Source organism: Bufo bufo, chromosome 5 (assembly GCF_905171765.1).
Source record: "Bufo bufo chromosome 5, aBufBuf1.1, whole genome shotgun sequence".
In the NCBI taxonomy this organism is placed as follows: domain Eukaryota; kingdom Metazoa; phylum Chordata; class Amphibia; order Anura; family Bufonidae; genus Bufo; species Bufo bufo.
Window position 1 is genome coordinate 216,830,585 of NC_053393.1, and position 21,904 is coordinate 216,852,488.

The window sequence follows — 21,904 nt, forward strand, 5'->3', positions numbered from 1 at the left end:
GACTATCATTACAGAAAAGATGTGACTATTCAGAGACAAAAAGTCACACAACACGTCACCGTGCAGCCCTAGCCTAATGCACCATTAAGAAACATTATTATTGTTGTGTTTTTTTTTTTACCAAAAGGCTATAGACGCCTTTTGCACCAAGTAAAGTATTTGACTCATAAATACAAAATTAATCAACATTCAAAATCGTATTCATAAAAAAATTTTTTTTTTAAAGTTTGCTTCTGCAGATTGTGTAAGTCCTTCACCTAGCTGCTGGTGTTTCAGGATTTGACCTAAATCTGTCAGAGCACTGCTCCTGTTTCTGTCTGCTCTTTGTGCGCCCCCTCTTCCTTCTCTGATAGGTCATTCCTATTAGATTGATGAGGGTCTGATTCACGGAACCACCGACAACCTGCTCTTTTCACTAACTGCGGAACTGAAACTACCCAGCTCTGTACACTGGGGAGTGGCTGGTTACAGAAGACTTGTTCACATTCACTTCAGCAGGAGGTTGTACGCTGTAGATGTGAGTGGAGAGGATGGAAGGAATAAAGGGGGCATCTCACATGGGCTATAGATAGTGGAACTCACACACATGCAGTTTGCAGGCAGTAGCATCCTGGATAGATCCGGCATGTGTTGTTAGGATGGACACATCGACGCAAGTAGGACCAGGTTTTAAACTGGATATCACGACGTCTGTAAATTTAAATACGGGAATGAAGATTGCACAATTTTTTTAACTCAAGGTAACCATTGACGACGATGGACATGGTGTCTTATCACAGGGCATAATTTTTTTTTTTTATTCACAATATAATGAATCCCTTCATAAAAAATGTATTTTTATATATATTTCTAATTACACTTCCCCAAAAAATGAATAAAAAGTGATCAAAAAGTCATACACACTGCAGAATAGAATCAATAAAAATGAGCCCTCGCACATCTTCATAGACTTTAAAAAAAATATTTCTCGCCCATATTCCTTGGGGGACACAGGAAACCATGGGTATAGCTCTGCTCCCTAGGAGGCGTGACACTAAGTGAAAGCTGTAAGCCCCTCCTCCATCAGCTATACCCTTCAGCCTGGAGAAGAGACTGCCAGTTTTTGCTTAGTGTCCAAGGAGGCAAGACACCCCCTGCTTATGCAGGGTTGTTTTCCTATGATTTTTTATTTTTGCGTTATTTGTTGTTTTTAATTCGTTTTTTTTCTACCTACAGGGACAACAGAGGCGCATTAGACCCCTCTGTTTCTCCCGGGGTTGAGTTGCGCCAGTGACGGTAATTCCGCACTGCCGCCTCCCCCACAGAAGACAAGGTGGACCAGGGCAGCCTCGCTCCCCTGCGTCCCGCCAGCTCAGGGTCGCCCGCACGCCAAGTCCCTCCCCCGGCTTCCTGCCACTGCGGTGCCAGGAGCTGAAGGGGCGACCCCGCTGGATGGATTGAGGGCGAAGACAGCGTATGGTGAGACAGGCTGCTCCAGCCTCCCCTTCCTCCCTCCCACCGCTGCTACAGGCCTCCTGGGCTCCCATGGCCACTGTTACTACATGGCCACTGCTACATCGTGCGCCCACCCCCCCCCCCCCCCCCCCCCCCCCCCCGGGCATATATCGGGACCGTTACCGGGCAGGGGAGTTTATCTGGGCAAGTCCTTGGCAGGGACGCTGCCTTCAGGGGACGGCTGCAGGAAAAAAGCAAGCCGTCTGCCACATCCAGGCGCGGAGGGGGCCGCTTTCTTGGCGTGAACGGCGCCATTTCAGGCCGGCACTTCATCATCCTTGGGGGTTAAAATCATTTTGCCGCGCGCGCGGCTCTGCTTCAGAGCGGCAGAGAGGGGGCGGAGCTTCCTACATGCGCTCCGCTACTTCCGGGTTCATCGCACAGTGCTGCGTGGAATCCTCTCTGCAGTGCGATCCGAAGCCGGTGCTGCTGCCTCTCCTCCACAGCCTCCTCAGTCTGTTCCCCCTACCGCTGCCGCTTGCATCATCCGGGTCTGGTAGGACTTTTAACCCCCTCCGTGCCACAGTACTGTCGCTTGGGTGTTATCCCCATTCCTTTCCTTGGGGTCTCCCACTTTAAGTGCAACATCTTTGTTCCACCATGTCAGACCCTTCTGCAGCCGCCAAGCCTTGGTACCATGCCTGTACTGCTTGTAGGGAACCTTTTCCCCGGGGGCAGTCTGATCCGCACTGTCCTGCATGCCGAGCTCCACCGCAGCCTCAGTCGCCCGCTGTGTCGCTCCCTGCTGCCTCTGACCCGCCTGACTGGGCTAGATCCCTGTCCCAGGCCATGGAAAGCCTCACTCATGTCGTGGGCCGCCTAATAGACAGGCCACCTACCCCGCAGGACGCCTCTCTGATTGTCGCGCCCTCCGGGTCCACTGCTTCTGCCGCTGCAGCGGGTTCACTCTCTTTTAGTGACCCCTCCCGAGCTAGGCACTCTCAGAAGCGTATTAGAGTAGAGCGAGCCTCCTCCTCGGATGCCTCCCTCTCCCCGCCACGCGTGCGCACCCAGACGAGCCTCTCCTCTCCAAAGGATTCGCTCTCTGAAGGTGAATTGGCGGTTTCAGATTTGGAAATGGACTCGGCCCTGCCGTCCAAGCTAGCCTCAGCGATGGGTCAACTCATCTCTGATATTCGTGACACCTTTAAGGTGCAGGATGATCCCCCTAGCTCGGACGCAGCTAGCGTCTCATTTATCAGACCCAGGCAGGTCTCAAAAGTCTTTCCAATCCACTCTGATTTCTCCTCTGTGGTGTCTAAGGCTTGGGCTCGCCCGGACGCCCGTTTTGTCAACCCCAAGAAGCTGGACATTTGCTATCCTTTTCCAGCCGATGTCGTGGCCACATGGTCTTCCCCACCCAAGGTGGACCCCCCTGTGGCCCGGCTGTCAAAGAACACGGCCATCCCTGTTCCCGACGGGTCCTCTCTTCAGTCAGCGGAGGACCGTCGCATGGAGACCCTTTCTAAGGGCATTTTTGCTGCCTCCGGTTCTGCTCTCAGACCGGTTTTTTGCCTCTGCTTGGGCAGGGAAAGCAATCTCTGCTTGGGGTGCGCAGCTGGAACAGGAGTTGGACTCGGACGTCCCCATCCAGGACCTGCGTTCCTTGGCCCAGCTTATTGTTCGGGCCGGGAATTTTGTTTGTGAGGCCTCCCTTGATGCGGGAGCCCTTATTGCACGCTCCTCCGCCCTGGCAGTTTCCGTCAGGAGGGAGCTCTGGCTGAAGGTTTGGAAAGCGGACGCTGCCTCCAAACGTTCCTTGGCGGGGCTACCGTTTGCGGGTTCCCGCCTTTTCGGGGTCCGCCTAGACGAACTTATTTCGGAGGCCACGGGTGGTAAAAGCACCCATCTTCCTCAACCCCAAGCCAGGGGCGCCCCCCGCGGACGCCCTGGTGCGTCTCGTTTTCGGTCCTCCCGCAGGGCCTCTGGGGCTCCCACCACAGCTGCCGCTTCGGCTCCTCCCCAGGACAAGCATAGGAAGCCGTTTTTTTCGGGCGCAGCCCTCCTGGCGCAAGCCGCAGGCTGCCCGCACACCCGCAGCAAAGCAATCCTCTGCCTGAAGGCGCGCCCCCACCCACCCGGGTGGGGGGCCGGCTCCTCCTTTTCAGGGACGTCTGGTTGGCTCACGTCTCCGACGCCTGGGCCCTCGAAATTGTGTGCTCCGGATACAAAATCGAATTTGCATCCTTCCCTCCAGATCGGTTCTTTCGCTCCCGCCCGCCACGGGACCCGAAACGCGCGGTTGCGTTCTCCGCGGCCGTTCAAGCCTTACTGGACAGGGGGGTGATTACCCCCGTTCCTCTAGAGGAAAGGTTCCAAGGGTTCTACTCGAACCTCTTTGTAGTTCCCAAGAAGGGAGGTTCCGTGCGGCCCATTTTGGACCTCAAAAAGCTCAACCGTTTTCTCCTCCTTCGACGGTTTCGGATGGAGTCCCTCGGTTCCGCGGTGGCTTCCCTGGAGCAGGGAGATTTCATGTCTTCCATCGATATACAGGATGCCTACCTCCATGTTCCGGTAGCCCGGTGTCACCATCGCTTCCTCCGATTCGCCGTGGGGGACCTCCACTTCCAGTTTGTCGCCCTTCCCTTTGGGCTGGCAACAGCCCCCCGGGTGTTCACCAAGGTCCTGGCCCCGGTTTTGGCCTTACTCCGTTCCAGGGGTGTTTTTTCTGCTACCGTACTTGGACGATATCCTCATCAAGGCTCCGTCCCTTTCTCAAGCGGTTGCCAGCGTGGATCTCACTCTAGAGACTCTGACGAGGTTCGGTTGGGTCATCAACTTCCCCAAGTCCTCCCTTCCCCCCTCCAGACAACTGGTCTTCCTGGGAATGCTTTTAGACACGGGAGCGGCGGAAGTACGTCTTCCCTCGGAAAAACGTCTGATCCTCCGTGGGGCGGTTCGGGGTCTCCTTCTCCACCGTCGACCGTCCTTCCGCTTCTGCATGCGGGTCTTGGGGCAGATGGTTGCCTGCTTCGAGGCGATCCCGTTTGCGCAGTTTCACTCCCGCCCTCTCCAACGGGCGATCCTCTCCTCCTGGGACAAATCGCCGCAGTCTCTGGATCATCCCTTCCATCTATCGCCTCCGGTGAGGTCATCTCTCCGCTGGTGGTTACAGTCCCCTCTTCTGGGCAGGTCTTTTCTGCCACTCAACTGGTTGGTGGTTACAACCGATGCCAGTCTCTTGGGCTGGGGAGGCGTGTTTCCTCCCCGATCCGTCCAGGGCATTTGGTCTCCATTGGAGTCCAAACTCTCGATCAATGTCCTGGAGCTGAGAGCGGCCCTTTTGTCTCTACGACACTGGACTCATCTGTTGAAGGGTCATCCAGTTCGTGTACAATCGGACAACGCCACGGCTGTGGCGTACATAAACCACCAGGGGGGCACTCGCAGCGCTGCTGCAATGAGGGAGGTCTCCAGCATTCTTCGTTGGGCGGAAGCCCACGTCCCGGCCCTATCGGCAATTTTTATTCCAGGGGTGGACAATTGGGCGGCGGACTTCCTCAGTCGCACCACTGTCGACCCCGGCGAGTGGTCTCTTCACCCGGAGGTATTCGAGGCCATTTGCCTTCGTTGGGGCATGCCGGACGTGGACCTCATGGCCTCCAAGTTCAATCACAAGGTCCCCGCCTATCTGTCCAGGGCCAGGGATCCGGGAGCTTGCGGAGCCGACGCCCTCGTTCTTCCTTAGCGAGGCTTCGCGTGTCCATACATATTCCCTCCCATCCCACTCCTGCCCAAGGTCCTTCGGAAGATCGCGGCGGAAGGCGTCTCGGTGATTCTGGTCGCTCCGGACTGGCCCCGCCGGTCTTGGTATGCCGACCTCATGCTGCTCCTGGCAGACGCGCCCTGGCCGCTGCCCGCCAGGGAAGATCTTCTCTCTCAGGGACCGATCTTCCACCCGCGTTTAAGGTCCCTACGTTTGACGGCGTGGTTGTTGAGACCACCGTCCTGACACGTAGGGGTTTTTCTGCGGACGTCGTCCGCACCATGATCCGCGCCCGTAAGCCGTCCTCTTCTAGGATCTATTATAGGACCTGGAGGACCTATTTGGGGTTCTGTGCCGATCTGGGGATTCCTCCGCTCCGCTTTTCTCTCCCCACCGTTTTGTCCTTCCTGCAGAGCGGACTTGCCCAAGGTCTGGGTCTTAGTTCTTTGAAGGGTCAGGTGTCTGCGCTGTCCATTTTGTTTCAGCGCCCACTGGCCCCCCTTGGTCCTGTCAAGACCTTCCTTCAGGGCGTGGCTCACGCGGTTCCCCCGTACCGGCCTCCGGTACCGCCCTGGGACCTGAACCTGGTTCTCTCAGCGCTCCAGGCTTCTCCTTTCGAGCCTCTGCGGACGGTTTCCTTGCGACTTCTGTCCTGCAAGGTTATTTTCCTTGTAGCCGTCACCTCTCTTCGGAGGGTGTCCGAATTGGCTGCACTCTCCTGTCTGGAACCTTTCCTAGTGTTCCACCAGGACAAGGTAGTTCTTCGTCCGGTCCCTTCCTTCCTTCCTAAGGTGGTCTCCGCCTTTCATCTGAACGAGGACATCGTTCTCCCCTCTTTGTGTCCTTCCCCTTCCCACCCTAGGGAGAGGGAGCTTCATCGCCTGGACATTGTCAGGGCGCTCAAGGTTTACCTGGAGGTAACCAGCTCTTTCAGGCGTACTGACTCGCTCTTTGTGGTTCCGGAGGGGTCGCGCAGAGGGTTGGCGGCATCCAAAGTTGCTATCGCCCGTTTTGTCAAGATGGCTGTTACTGAGGTTTTTCTCGCCAAGGGCAAGGTTCCGCCCCTCGGTGTTACCGCTCATTCCACTAGAGCGGTCGGGGCTTCCTGGGCTCAGAGAAATCGGGCTTCTACGGAGCAGATTTGCAAGGCGGCCACTTGGTCCTCCTTGCACACCTTCACCAAGTTCTACAGGGTGCATACTCATGCGTCGGCTGACGCTGCTTTAGGCCGTCTGGTGTTGCAGGCGGCAGTTGATTGATGCCTCCGGTGTTGGTCTAGTTTGTTCTGGTCCCTCCCTTCTGGGACTGCTCTGGAACGTCCCATGGTTTCCTGTGTCCCCCAAGGAATATGGGCGAGAAAAGGAGACTTTTGTATTACTTACCAGTAAAGTCTCTTTCTCGCTCTTCCTTGGGGGACACAGCACCCGCCCTTCATTTGGGTTTACAGTTGTGGTTCCGGCTTGGTTGCCCCCGTTGGGGCTTGACGGTTCTTTTTTCCGGTTGGTGGTTATCTTTCACTACTTGGACACGCAACTGGCAGTCTCTTCTCCAGGCTGAAGGGTATAGCTGATGGAGGAGGGGCTTACAGCTTTCACTTAGTGTCACGCCTCCTAGGGAGCAGAGCTATACCCATGGTTTCCTGTGTCCCCCAAGGAAGAGCGAGAAAGAGACTTTACTGGTAAGTAATACAAAAGTCTCCTTTTTTACAATTTCTTTTTTTTTTTCTATTAGTTGTTTAGGAAGTTGATTTTGAGGGCTAGTTTCAAGGGTTAGACACATAGGGCATGGTATGTGCACTGATGAAATTTAGTAGATTTGATGAAATTTATCAGGGCTATTTTCAAATCTTGAGTTTCCTCTGTGCCCGCAATAATTGGTGGGGGGGGGGGAGTGAAACATGGACATGGTAATTATGTATTGCTGTCTTGCGTGATTCAACTACTTACCAATTAGGTAATCACATTGGTCCGTTCCCTTTAGTGTGTAACCAGGATACCAATACATGAATCACGGTGGGGAATCTGCTCATACAGTGAGGAACAGAAGTATTTGAACACCCTGCGATTTTGCAAGTTCCCCCAAATTAGAAATCATTGAGGGGTCTGAAATTCACATTGTACAGTCGTGGCCAAAAGTTTTGAGAATTAGATAAATATTGGAAATTGGAAAAGTTGCTGCTTAAGTTTTTATAATGGCAATTTGCATATACTCCAGAATGTTATGAAGAGTGATCAGATGAATTGCATAGTCCTTCTTTGCCATGAAAATTAACTTAATCCCAAAAAAACCTTTCCACTGCATTTCATTGCTGTCATTAAAGGACCTGCTGAGATCATTTCAGTAATCGTCTTGTTAACTCAGGTGAGAATGTTGACGAGCACAAGGCTGGAGATCATTATGTCAGGCTGATTGGGTTAAAATGGCAGACTCGACATGTTAAAAGGAGGGTGATGCTTGAAATCATTGTTCTTCCATTGTTAACCATAGTGGCCTGCAAAGAAACGTGTGCAGCCATCATTGCGTTGCATAAAAATGGCTTCACAGGCAAGGATATTGTGGCTACTAAGATTGCACCTCAATCAACAATTTATAGGATCATCAAGAACTTCAAGGAAAGAGGTTCAATTCTTGTTAAGAAGGCTTCAGGGCGTCCAAGAAAGTCCAGCAAGCGCCAGGATTGTCTCCTAAAGAGGATTCAGCTGCGGGATCGGAGTGCCACCAGTGCAGAGCTTGCTCAGGAATGGCAACAGGCAGGTGTGAGCGCATCTGCACGCACAGTGAGGCGAAGACTTTTGGAAGATGGCCTGGTGTCAAGAAGGGCAGCAAAGAAGCCACTTCTCTCCAAAAAAAAACCATCAGGGACAGATTGATCTTCTGCAGAAAGTATGGTGAATGGACTGCTGAGGACTAGGGCAAAGTCATATTCTCCGATGAAGCCTCTTTCCGATTGTTTGGGGCATCTGGAAAAAGGCTTGTCCGGAGAAGAAAAGGTGAGCGCTACCAACAGTCCTATGTCATGCCAACAGTAAAGCATCCTGAGACCATTCATGTGTGGGGTTGCTTCTCATCCAAGGGAGTGGGCTCACTCACAATTTTGCCCAAAAACACAGCCATGAATAAAGAGTGGTACCAAAACACCCTCCAACAGCAACTTCTTCCAACAATCCAACAACAGTTTGGTGAAGAACAATGCATTTTCCAGCACGATGGAGCACCGTGCCATAAGGCAAAAGTCATAACTAAGTGGCTCCGGGACCAAAACTTTGACATTTTGGGTCCATGGCCTGCTGGAAACTCCCCAGATCTTAATCCCATTGAGAACTTGTGGTCAATCCTCAAGAGGCGGGTGGACAAACAAAAACCCACTAATTCTGACAAACTCCAAGAAGTGATTATGAAAGAATGGGTTGCTATCAGTCAGGAATTGGCCCGGAAGTTGATTGAGAGCATGCCCAGTCGAATTGCAGAGGTCCTGAAAAAGAAGGGTCAACACTGCAAATACTGACTCTTTGCATAAATGTCATGTAATTGTCGATAAAAGCCTTTGAAACGTATGAAGTGCGTGTAATTGTTAGAAAATGGAAGAGGCTAAAGACTACTGTCAGTCTCCCTCAGACTGGGGCTCCATGCAAGATGTCGCCTCGTGGGGTATCACTGATGAGAAGAAAGGTGAGGAATCAGACCAGAACTACAAGGGAGAAACTGGTCAATGACATGAAGTCCTGGGACCACAGTTTCAAAGGTCACTGTCGGTAGAACACTACGCCATCATGGTTTCAAATTATGCATTGCACGGAAGGTTCCCCTGCTCAAGTCATCACATGTCCAGGCCCATCTGAAGTTTGCCAATGACCATCTGGATGATCCAGAGGAGGCATTGGAGAAAGTCATGTGGTCAGATGAGACCAAAGTATAACTTTTTGGTCTAAACGTCTCTCGTTGTGTTTGGAGGAAAAGGAAGGATGAGTTGCATCCCAAAACACCATCCCTACTGTGAAGCATGGTGGTGGTAACATCATGCTTTGGGGGTGCTTTTCTGCGAAGGGGACAGGACGACTGCACTGTATTAAGGAGAGGATGTATGGGGCCATTTATTGTGAGATTTTGAGCAACAACCTCCTTCCCTCAGTCAGAGCATTGAAGATGGGTTATGGCTGGGTTTTCCAACATGACAACGACCCGAAGCACACAGCCAGGATAACCAAGGAGTGGCTCCGTAAGAAGCATATCAAGGTTCTGGAGTGGCCTAGCCAGTCTCCAGACCTAAATCCAATAGAAACATCTTTGGAGGAGCTGAAACTCAGTGTTGCTCAGCGACAGCCCTGAAACCTGACAGATCTAGAGGAGATCTGTGTGGAGCAGTGGGCCAAAATCCCTGTCGCAGTGTGTGCAAACCTGGTCAAGAACTACAGGAAACGTTTGACCTCTGTAATTGCCAACAAAGGCTTCTGTGCCAAATATTAACACTGATTTTCTCAGGTGTTCAAATACTTATGTTCTGCAGTGCAAGACAAATACATTCTTTAAAAATCATACATTATGATTTCCTGAATTCTTTTGAATTTTTTTTTTATTCTGTCTGAGTGGGAATGCACCTACAATGGGAATTTCAGACCCCTCCATGATTTCTAAGTGGGAGAACTTGCAAAATCGCAGGGTGTTCAAATACTTCTGGTCCTCACTGTAAGTGAAGAGTCTTCATTTCAGTGTCTAGTCAATAGACAGATCTGCTTTATTTAATTTTTTTTGCCTTCTTATTCTAATGAACGGTCGGATCGGTATCTTGATGATGAAATTATGTTGTCTGACTACTTAGGTGACAAACGCAGTGCTGAAACTAATTGAAAAGGAGCGGAATGGAGAAACGATCAACACCAGGCTCATCAGCGGAGTTGTACAATCTTACGGTAAGCACGTCTGCGCTGTTGGAGGACATTCACTTGCAGCAGATTTGTCGCAGAAACTCCGTTCTGCTTTGGCGGCACACCTGGATTTCTGCAAGCCCTATTCAGTCTACTGGGGCAAATCTGCGCCGTATGAATCCAGCCTTATTTCACATGTTCTTCTGTACATTGCAGTTCCACTGCATCTTGAAAAACCGGAACGGATGGGGGAAAAAGAGAAATTTGAATCATAAAGTTAGAGATTGTGCAGATTGTTTTGTTTGTATTGATGACCTATCCTCATCACAACCGTAGCGGCGAGCAGTGTAAAGCTAGTTTTACACTCGAGTTTTGGGCGGATCCGTCATGGATCTGCAAAAACCGATCCGTTACAATAATAGAACCGCATGCATCCGTCATGAACGGATCCGTTTGTATTATCTGTAACATAGCCAAGATGGATCTGTCATGAACTCCATTGAAAGTCAATGGGAGACGGATTCGTTTTCTATTGTGTCAGAGAAAACTGATCCTTCCCCATTGACTTACATTGTGTGTCAGGACGGATCCGTTTGGCTCAGTTTTGTTTTGGTGTCCGCCTCCAGAGCGGAATGGAGACTGATCGGAAGCAAACTGATGCATTCTGAGCGGATCCTTTTCCGTTCAGAATGCATTAGTGCAAAACTGATCCGTTTTAGACCACTTGTGAGAGCCCATGACTGATCTCACAAACGGAAAGCCAAAACGCGAGTGTGAAAGTAGCCTTATATACAACTAAGCTGACCCATTCAATTCTATGGGACGACTCTAGTATTTACTTGAACAGGAGGGAGAAGTCCCATTCAAGTGAATGGGATGGCTTAGTTGTAATTACACCTGCTCACTGCTGCGGTTGTGACGGCGAGCAGGTAAAGGGTGAAAAGAATGTAGAGCTTGTTCGACTACTGCTTTCTCTTCAAACAGTTGATCGGCTGGGTGTCGGCCTCCACTGATCTGATATTGATGACCTATCCTGAGGACAACCCCTCTAAGTGCAAACTGATGCTAACTGAACATGACTGATGCTTTTTCTGTGTATTTTCCTTTTCTTCTGATGGATAAGGGTCCATTCACACATCTGTATGTGTTTTGCGGATCCCCAAAACACGGAGACCAGCAATGTGCGTTCCCCATTTTGCGGACAAGAATAGGACATGTTCTATTTTTTTTGCGGAACGGAAGTGCGTATCCGCGAATGCCGACAGCACATTTCGGCCCAATTGAAAATGAATGGGTCCACACCTGTTCCGCAAAATTGCGGAACGGATGCGCACCCATTTTGCGGACGTATGAATGGACCATGAGAAGAACATAAGCGGTGATGTGGACTCAGCCTAACTGCCATAGCTTCTAACACAAAATATGACTGGTGGCATTTAAAGATTTAAACCTGAGCATGTGCAACCAGCACAGACGGACAAAAAATTAGAAGAGCAAACCACACTTGCCGCTATACAATTAACTCACTGGTTATATTAAAGGGGTTCTGCACTTTGTTTAAACTGATGATCTGCAGGGGTCTGACACCTGGGACCCCTGCCGATCAGCTGTTTGATAAGGCTATAGCACCGCTGCCTTCTCAAACAGCTGTTCCAGCGGGGGTCCCGAGTGTCTGATCCCCGACGATCAGTTGCTGATTATCTATCCAGAGGATAGATCATCAGTTAAAACAAAGTGCAGAACCCCTTTAAATTTATAATTACATGCAATTACAAAAGTAGTCAGATCCAGGTGCTGGTTTGATAAATGGAGAATGTTTTGTGACACAATCCCTTTAATGCCCCCATGACCTTTTAACTCTCCCACTCCAAGACTACTAGGGACGTTTTAGCCTCCTGAAGGATAGATGTGTCTGATTGGGGACAATACGTGACAGTTTTTAATAGCACTAGTTTGTGAAATGCTTGGATTTTCCTTATCAAAACCATATTAACTAATCAGCGTGAGCCAAACACTAGTTGGCTGTCTCTCTATAGACGGTGATTGGAGCAGTAGGGCACACGCTGGACCACCGCCCCAGTCATACTTCTGGATCCCACTTGTGTTCATGAGGGCTCCAACACATTGGTCACCAATCCTGTCAATACTTTTTTAAAGGGTCACTTGCATCAAAAATGTATTATCTCTAATTACCAACCTATATGTGTATATATTTTATGTAAATATTTCTTATAAAAATGATTTTCTGGATAACATTTTTTTTTTTTTTTTAAGAAACTCAATGTATTCGATTTCCTGTCCTGTTTGTAAAATTTTTCTTTGCTGTACTAAGTGCTCAATCAATCTGTCTCAAGTTTGTCGGACCATGGGTGCGACCAGAGCCCCCCTGTAGTGACAGAATTAGAGCAACACACATTACACTTATCAATGTAATGCTTTTTTTTCTCAGCATCTTTATCTAGACCTTTTTAAGAGATCTGTCATCCCAATTCTACACCTACCATTACAATGAGGATTACTTTGCAGATAGCACCTTCCCCTCACAGCAGCAGTAAACGGACATTGGATCACTTATCAATATAGGAGGTTTTATTATATATGTTGACTGCTAGCAAAGGGCAACATTTAGTAAGTTTCAGTGGTATAGTACTGCTGAAATGAAACGGCCAAATTTCTAGAAAAAGTGTTCTCTTTAAAGGGCTTCTGTCACTCCACTAAACTCATTATTTTTTTTTTGTCTCAAAATCCTTATGCTGCGATTTCTCAATATATAGGGCTATTACTCTGTTTGGTTCAGTAGTTATATAAAAAAACTGACTTTTATAATATGCAAATTACCTCTCTAGCAGCAGGTAGGGCGGCTACTTGCTGCTAGCAGCCGCATCCTCCATTCATAATGACTCCCCCTCCACATGTTGATTGACAGGGCCAGCGGACGCGCTCGTTCTCTGACTGGCCCTGTCTGCATTCAAAATCTGGCGCCGGCGCCGTACCTGTCTTGAGTTGGCGCAGGCGCGCTGAGGGGAGGACGCTCGCTCAGCCGCTCCATCTTCAGTGCGCCTGCGCCGATGATGTCACATGTACACCCGGCGCAGGCGCACTGAGGATGGAGCGGCCGACACTCAGTGCGCCTGCGCCAACTGAAGACCATCACAAGATTTAAAACAAATAATGAGTTTTGTGGAGTGACAGAAGCCCTTTAAATATTAAGTTTAAAAGATAACTTTCTGGTGGAAATATTTCTTTAAGTAATAGTCTAGAAATATCCATTTTTTTTTAATAGTCATGAAGAAATATTTTGGTTGAAAACCATTAAAATTTAGTCGTAATGAACACTGGTGCTCGTTGGACTTCCAAATCTGAAAGTGATATGTGCACATAACAGGTTGATTTCTGTAGGTAGAAAGCTTATCCCAGCTTAGAAGTGCTGGCTGAATGCGGACATTGTGGCGGATGCTCCCTCAGAACCATGGACTGACACTGTCCTTTTGTATCTGCAGTTGAGCTGGGCTTGAATGAAGATGATGCTTTTGCCAAAGGCCCAACGTTGACTGTGTACAAAGAGTCTTTTGAGTCTCAGTTTTTGGCCGACACAGAGAGGTTCTACACAAGAGAGAGCACAGAATTTTTACAGCAGAACCCAGTGACAGAATACATGAAGAAGGTAAGTTCAGGGCTGGCAGGGTTTGGATGGCTGCCTTGCTCATCTGTTCAGTGTAGAGCACTCAAGTAGACCACTTGCGTTTTGCATCCTTTGAAGACCTCAGAATTTGTCAGTGATATTGCCCACTTTACCCTTTCTTCTTTTTTGATAGAAGTGCTCCTGAAAATGAACCCTCATTAATGTATGTAGATATCCACATCCCTCCTCAGAAATTGTAACCTATTGTAATTACTGGCCCTAATTAAAGTTGTCCTCTTTTTAGTATTGATGACCTATCCTCAGGTGCAGGTGTTATTACAAGTATGGCGTCCCCATTCACTTCTATGGGACGGCTCTGTATGTTCAAGTGCATACTTGTAATTACACCTGCTCACCACTGCAATTGTTGCGGCCAGCAAGTAAACAGAGCAGAGAATGCAGTGCTTATATGAGCACTGTGTTCTCTTCAAACAGCTGATCGGCAGGAGTCTGACCCCACGCCGTTCTGATATTGATGACTTATCCTGACGATAGTTCATCAATAGTAAAAACCGGACAACCCCTTAAGGACTTAGGGCGTACCGGTACGCCCTGTTTCCCGAGTCCTTAAGGACTCAGAGCATACCGGTACGTCCTAACTAACTTTAAATCGCGATTGCGGCGGGGGTTAATCGCAACAGGATGTCTGCTGAAATCATTCAGCAGGCATCCTGTTACAACGCCCCCCGTGTTGGCGATCGCCGCAAACCGCAAGTCAATTCAGACCTGCGGTTTGCGGCTTTTACCTTATCCGGCGGGCGGCGGTGCCATCGGGTCCCCATGCGGCTGGAGGGGGGACCCGATGGCATGGAAGGCAGCGCAATGTCTAAGGAAGGCATCGCGCTGCCTTCCGGTGACGAGCCTGTGAGATCCAGCCCCCTGGATCTCAATGGCCGGAAGCTGTATGAGTAATACACACAGTATTACTCATACAGCCAATGCATTCCAATACAGAAGTATTGGAATGCATTGTAAAAGGGATTAGACCCCCAAAAGTTGAAGTCCCAAAGTGGGACAAAAGATAAAGTAAAAAAAAGTAGAAAAAATAAAGTTTTCCCCTTCAAAAATTAAGTTTCAAGTGAAAATAAACAAACGTAATTTTCCCCAAATAAAGTAAAAAAAAAAATAGGGGGGGGGAAGTATACATATTAGGTATCGCCGCGTCCGTATCGACCGGCTCTATAAACATATCACATGACCTAACCCCTCAGATGAACACCGTAAAAAATAAAAACTGTGCTAAATAAACCATTTTTTTGTCACCTTACATCACAAAAAGTACAACAGCAAGCAATCAAAAAGGCGTTTGCCCACCAAAATAGTACCAATCTAACCGTCACCTCATCCCGCAAAAAATGAGCCCCTACCTGAGACAATCGCCCAAAAAAAACTATGGCTCAGAATATGGAGACACTAAAACATAATTTTTTTTTTTGTTTCAAAAAAAGAAATCATTGTGTAAAACTTACATAAATAATTAAAAAAAAGTATACATATTAGGTATCGCAGCGTCCGTAATAACTTGCTCTATAAAAATATCACATGACCTAACCCTTCAGGTGAATACCGTAAAAAAAACAAAAAAAAAACTGTGTAAAAAAAGCCATTTTTTGTCACCTTACATCACAAAAAGTGTAATAGCAAGCGATCAAAAAGTCACACGCACCGCCAAAATAGTGCCTATAAAACCGTCTTCTCATCCCGCAAAAATCATACCCCACCCAAGGTAATCGCCCAAAAACTGAAAAAATTATGGCTCTCAGACTATGGAAACACAAACATGATTTTTTTGTTTAAAAAAAGAAATCATTGTGTAAGGCCTCATGCACACGACCGTCGTCTGCATCCGTGGCCGTTGTTCCGTTTTCCGTGATTTTCTGCGGACCCGTTGACTTTCAATGGGTCCGTTGAAAACTCTGAAAATGCACCGTTGTTCATCCGCGGCCGTGATCCGTGTTTCCTGTCCGTCAAAAAAAATAAGACCTGTCCTATTTTTTTGACGGACAACGGTTCACGGACCCATTCAAGTAAATGTGTCCGTGAAAAAACACGGATGCACACAAGATTGGCATCCGCGTCTGTGGCCGTTGGTAACTTTCACACAGACGGATCGCAGATCCATCTGCATAAAAGCTTTTTCAGATATGAGTTTTCACTTCGTGAAAACTCATATCCGACAGTATATTCTAACACAGAGGCGTTCCCATAGTGATGGGGACGCTTCAAGTTAGAATATACTGAGAACTGTGTACATGACTGCCCCCTGCTGCCTGGCAGCACCCGATCTCTTACAGGGGGCTGTGATCCGCACAATTAGCCCCTCAGGTGCCGCACCTAAAGGGTTAATTGTGCATATCATAGCCCCCTGTAAGACCATAGGTCTGTGCTATAAGCAATGCGCCGCACAGACCTTTCACTTACCAGTAGGAGGAGCGCCCGGCCGGTCACAGACATCGCAGGTAAGTATAATGCTTCTAAAAATTGCTAAGTAACCATGGCAACCAGGACTGCAGTAGCGTCCTGGTTGCCATGGTTACCGATCGGAGCCCCAGCGATTAAACTGGGACTCCGATCGGAACTCTCCACTGCCACCAATGATGGGGGGAACGTGATTTTAACTAGGGTGGGGGGGGGGGAGGGGAGATGTGAGGCCGCACTGGCCACCAATGATGGGGGATTCGGATTGTGATTTTAACTTGGGGGGGGGGGGGGGGGGGGTAGGGAGAGGTGAGGCCGCACTGGCCACCAATGATGGGGGATTGGGAACGTGATTTTAACTGGGGGGGAGAGGTGAGGCCGCACTGGCCACCAATGATGGGGGATTCGGAACGTGATTTTAATTAGGGGGGGGGGGGAGAGGGGAGGCTGCACTGGCCACCAATGAATGTAATACAGGGGAGGGAGGGGGGTCTGCCCCCTCCTCCCTGGCAGCACCTGATCTCTTACAGGGGGCTATGATACACACAATTAACCCCTCAGGTGCGGCACCTGAGGGGTTAATTGTGCGGGGGCAGTCATGTACACAGTTCGAAGGATATTCTAACTTGAAGCGTCCCCATCACTATGGGAACACCTCTGTGTTAGAATATACTGTCGGATCTGAGTTTCACGATCTAACTCAAATCCGATGGTATATTCTAACATAGAGGCGTTCCCATGGTGATGGGGACGCTTCAAGTTAAAACATACCATCGGATTGGAGAAAACTCCGATCCGATGGTATAAAAGGGACTCCTGACTTTACATTGAAAGTCAATGGCGGACGGATCCGTTTGCAATTGCACCATATTGTGTCAACGTCAAACGGATCCGTCCCCATTGACTTGCATTGTAATTCAGGACGGATCCGTTTGGCTCCGCACAGCCAGGCGGACACCAAAACGACTTTTTTTTGATGTCCGTGGATCCTCCAAAAATCAAGGAATACCCACGGACGAAAAAACGGTCACGGACCTACAGACCCCGTTTTGGCGGACCTTAAAAAAAAAAGGTCGTGTGCATGAGGCCTAAAACTTACATAAATAAAAAAGTATACATATTAGGTATCGCTGCATCTGTGACAACCTGGTCTATAAAAATACCACATTATCTAACCTGTCAGATGAATGTTGTAAATAACAAAAAATAAAAACGGTGCCAAAACAGCTATTTCTTGTTACCTTGCCTCACAAAAAGTGTTATATAGAGCAAATAAAAATCATATGTACCCTAAACTAGTACCAACAAAACTGCCACCCTATCCCGTAGTTCTAAAATGGGGTCACTTTTATGGAGTTTCTACTCTAGGGGTGCATCAGGGGGGCTTCAAATGGGACATTGTGTAAAAAAAAAAACTGTCCAGCAAAACCTGCCTTCTAAAAACCGTATGGCATTCCTTTCCTTCTGCTCCCTGCCGTGTGCCCGTACAGCGGTTTACGACCACATATGGGGTGTTTCTGTAAACTACAGAATCAGGGCCAAAGATATTGTTTGGTTTGGCTGTTAACCCTTGCTTTGTAACTGGAAAAAAAATGGTTAAAATGGAAAATCTGCCAAAAAAGTGAAATTTTGAAATTGCATCTATTTTCCATTAATTCTTGTGGAACACCTAAAGGGTTAACGACGTTTTGTAAAATCAGTTTTGAATACCTTGAAGGGTGAAGTTTCTAGAATGGGGTAGTTTTTGGGTGGTTTATATTATGTAAGCCTTGCAAAGTGACTTCAGAGCTGAACTGGTCCCTAAAAATTGGGTTTCTGAAAAATTTCAAGATTTGCTTCTAAACTTCTAAGCCTTGTAACATACCCAAAAAATGAAATAGCATTCCCAAAATGATCCAAACATGAAGTAGACATATGGGGAATGTAAAGTAATAACTATTTTTGGAGGTATTACTATGTATTATAGAAGTAGAGAAATTGAAACTTGGAGATTTGCAATTTTTTTACAAATTTTTGGTAAATTTGGTATTTGGTAAATTTGGTATTGTCATGAAGTACAATATGTGACGATAAAACAATTTTAGAATGGCCTGGATAAGTCAAAGCGTTTTAAAGTTATCAACACTTAAAGTGACACTGGTCAGATTTGCAAAAAATGGCCAAGTCCTTAAGGGGTTAAAGGGGTTGTCTCTTCATGGACAATGGGGGCATATCGCTAGGATATGCCCCCATTGCCTTATAGGGACCCCCACCTATATCGAGAACGGATCCCCGCAAGTGAAGGAGGGTGCATGCGCAGCCGCCCTCCATTCACTTTCTATGAGGCCGGCGAAAATAGCCGAGCACTCGGCTATTTCCGTCGGCCCCATAGAAATAATTGGGAGCGGGGGCCGGACATGCGCAGTACGCTCCCATTCACTTCTATGGGCAGCCGGCTTGGTGGTGTCCGGACCGGAGTCCTCCAGCCACCACCTTGCGGGGCTCCGTTCTCTATATAGGTGTGTGTTCCAGCGGTGGGACCCCCACCTATAAGACAATGGGGGCATATACTAGCGATATGCCCCCATTGTCTATAATGAGACAACCCCATTTAAGTATGGCTAAGCTCCCAAAAAATGCTTTAACGAGGATATGTTGACTCTCCTGATTTTCAAATAACTCTGGAATACCTTTTTTATTACTCTGTATTGTGCTGTCCCTCTGTTTCTACTAGAAATGTATTGACTACATTGACAATTTGGTGTTTCCAGTTGGGTGGGTGTCCCTGTGGTGTCTGTCACTGACCAGTCAGAGCTGACAGTATCAGTGCGTAGGGACACTTTACATCGGAGGAATAACTGAGGGGCTTCACAATGCAGAGGTCTAAGAAAAGATTCTTCAGGATTGTTATATCATGGTGAATGCAGGTATTTACTGAAATGGTCTTGTCAGGAGATGTGACAGGTCCTCTTTAACAGCTTACATATATTGGTGACATCCTCTGAATAGTTCTGACACTAATCAGCTGTTTCGGACTGCTGCATAGCTGGAAACTATACAGACGGCTCTAGTCACTGTGTAGTGGTACTACAGCCCAGCTTCCATTCAATTGAATAGGATCTGAGTTTAAATCGGTTTTCCAAGAGTTTTTTTTTATTTTTTTATTGATGATCTAGCCTCTGGATAGGTGATTAGTATCTCATCAGTGGGGGTCTGACACCTGGGACCCCCACCGATCAGCTGTTTGAGAAGGCATCGGCACTCTCCTTCTCACAGTTTTGCCTAGGCCATGTGACGTCACGTTCATCGGTCGCATGATTGGGGCTGAGCTGCAATACCAAACACAGCCACTATACAATGGATGGCACTGTGCTTGTTGAACTGAGAGAAGGCCGTGGTACTACTGCGAGCGCCGGTGCCTTAGCGAACAGCTGATCGGCGGGGCTCGTGGATGACAGACCCCCAGATCATATACTGATGACCTATCCAGGATAGGTCATCAGTTAAAATATCCTGGAAAACCCCTTTCAGTGCCAGAAACACAGTGTATGGAGTCTTCTGCTTCCCCTTTGTCTGCTGTTAGACTCCAATGCTACGGCAGCCCAAAACAACTGATTGGATGGGGTGCTAGATGTTGGACCCCCAACTGATCTGATATTGATAACCCGTCCTAAAGAATAGGTCATCAATATCTGTAGCCCGGAGAACGCCTTTCACGTAACATCTCATTTGCATCTAAATGTAAAATTGATTGGATTTGACTTGTCTTGTCAAGTACTCAAGGATTTACCTGTACTTATTGGTGTCATTTTGGCTTCTTATCAACCTGTCAACAAAATTAAATAAGCTGAATATGTCAGGCAGATGGGTTAGGCTACTTTCACACTCGCGTTTTGGCTTTCCATTTGTGAGATCCATTCAGGGCTCTCACAAGCGGTCCAAAACGGATCAGTTTTGCCCTAATGCATTCTGAATGGTAAAGGATCCGCTCAAAATTAGGGTTGTTGCGAATGTCGATACCCAATCGATACTTTTTGTCCCGGGATTTGACATTTATCGATACTAGGCTGCCCTACTGCGCAGCCTAGCATCACGGAACATGAGCGCGCTGCTGTCAGCGCGCTCATGTTCCCTCAACAGCACAGGGGAGAAGGAGTCACTTTCTCCCTCCACCTGTGCTGCCAATGAGGAGAGACTGAAGGAGGACTTGCGGGCGCACTACGCCACCAAACATAGTAGAGGACCTTTCCTGGGTCCAAACATTGTAAACTATCAGGATATGTAGCGCGGCGCCCAGGGATCTCGCTGCACTTACTATTATTCCTGGGCGCCGCTGTGCGTTTTGGTGTCCGTCTGATGAAACTGAGTCAAACGGATCCGTCCTGGCACACAATGCAAGTCAATGGGGACGGATCAGTTTTCACGGACACAATCTGGGACAATAGAAAACTGATTTTGTCCTCCATTGACTTTCAGTGGTGTTCAAGCCTAAACATGCAATGCAACAGCTCACTGCAAACCAAATAAAGTACAAAATTGCATCATCATTGCAAATGCTATACTAATGAGTTAGAGATGCTTGGCAAATCGTTTTGTACAAAATTATTTGAGCCCGTCTGCCGCACGTCAAGGCAATCTCTAGTTAGACTGGTTCCTAACACTAAATTTTACCCGTTATGTGCCTTGACGGCTATCATGTAATTCAGAAAGTGCAGGTTCCACTTATATGCTGGATCCGCCTGAATTTCTGTCATTTTTGGTGCCAAAATGGCCTCCATTATATCCACGGAAAGCAGTTACCAGCATGCATGCCGGGCCCACTCCACACCACCCCTGGCGCCAAAAGGTCACCAAAGACTGCAATGAGAGTCCACACACTATCTCTCTCCTGGTGCCAGATGGCTTCAGTGAGTGAGGGGGAGCAGGCCAAGCTATATACTAACACTAATTAAAATCAGCCAATGGGGCAGACGAGCTGGTCAGGAGTGCACGACTAAGGAGGCAGCCACACCTCCAGCACAAGCTGCAAAGAAAAAGGGAGTCAGTCAGCACATCCCAAAGCGCAGGGGCACGTTGCTATGGCTGAGAACAAGACTGTTAAACAGAACATGCAATGCAACAGCCCACTGCAAACCAAATAAAGTACAAAATTGCATCATAATTGCAAATGCTGAACTAATAAGTTAGAGATACTTGGCAAATCGTTTTGTACCAAATTATTTGAGCCCATCTGCCGCACGTCAAGGCGATCTCTAGTTAGACGGGTTCCTAACACTAAATTTTTCCTGTTATGTGCCATGACGGCTATCATGTAATTCAGAAAGTGCAGGTTCCCCATTGAAATGAATTGGTCCGCATCCCATCCGCAAAAGAAAACTGAATGGACACTGAAACAAACAACGTTAATGTGCATATGTAGCCTAAATCTCTACTTTTTCACTGACCCCTAGGCAGAAGCCCGGCTTCTAGAGGAGCAGCGACGTGTACAGGTTTACCTACACGAGAGCACACAGGATGAGCTAGCACGGAAATGTGAACAGGTTCTGATTGAAAAACACCTGGAGATCTTTCACACGGAGTTCCAGAATTTGCTAGATGCAGATAAAAATGAAGGTAATTTTGCTTCTTAATGGATAATGAGGTTATTCTTTGCATGTGCAGCCTGAAACAATTACCTTTAGGGCTCATTCAGACGTCTGTATGCTGTCCGCAAAAATGCGGATCAGTTTTTTTGCAAACAGTTCAGCATGTCCGCAAAAAAAG

At 48.0% G+C, this 21,904-nt stretch overlaps 1 protein-coding gene across 5 annotated transcripts in view; it reads left to right on the plus strand.

Annotated features, from left to right (window-relative positions):
• CUL1 (cullin 1) overlaps positions 1–21,904 on the plus strand; it is a 91,206-nt gene that overhangs the window by 39,720 nt on the left and 29,582 nt on the right. For all 5 annotated transcript variants that reach the window (XM_040434366.1, XM_040434370.1, XM_040434369.1 and 2 more), the window contains 3 exons: positions 10,017–10,107; positions 13,563–13,726; positions 21,592–21,754. In XM_040434366.1, the coding sequence (XP_040290300.1) occupies positions 10,017–10,107; positions 13,563–13,726; positions 21,592–21,754 (418 nt within the window). The remainder of the gene's footprint in view (positions 1–10,016; positions 10,108–13,562; positions 13,727–21,591; positions 21,755–21,904) is intronic.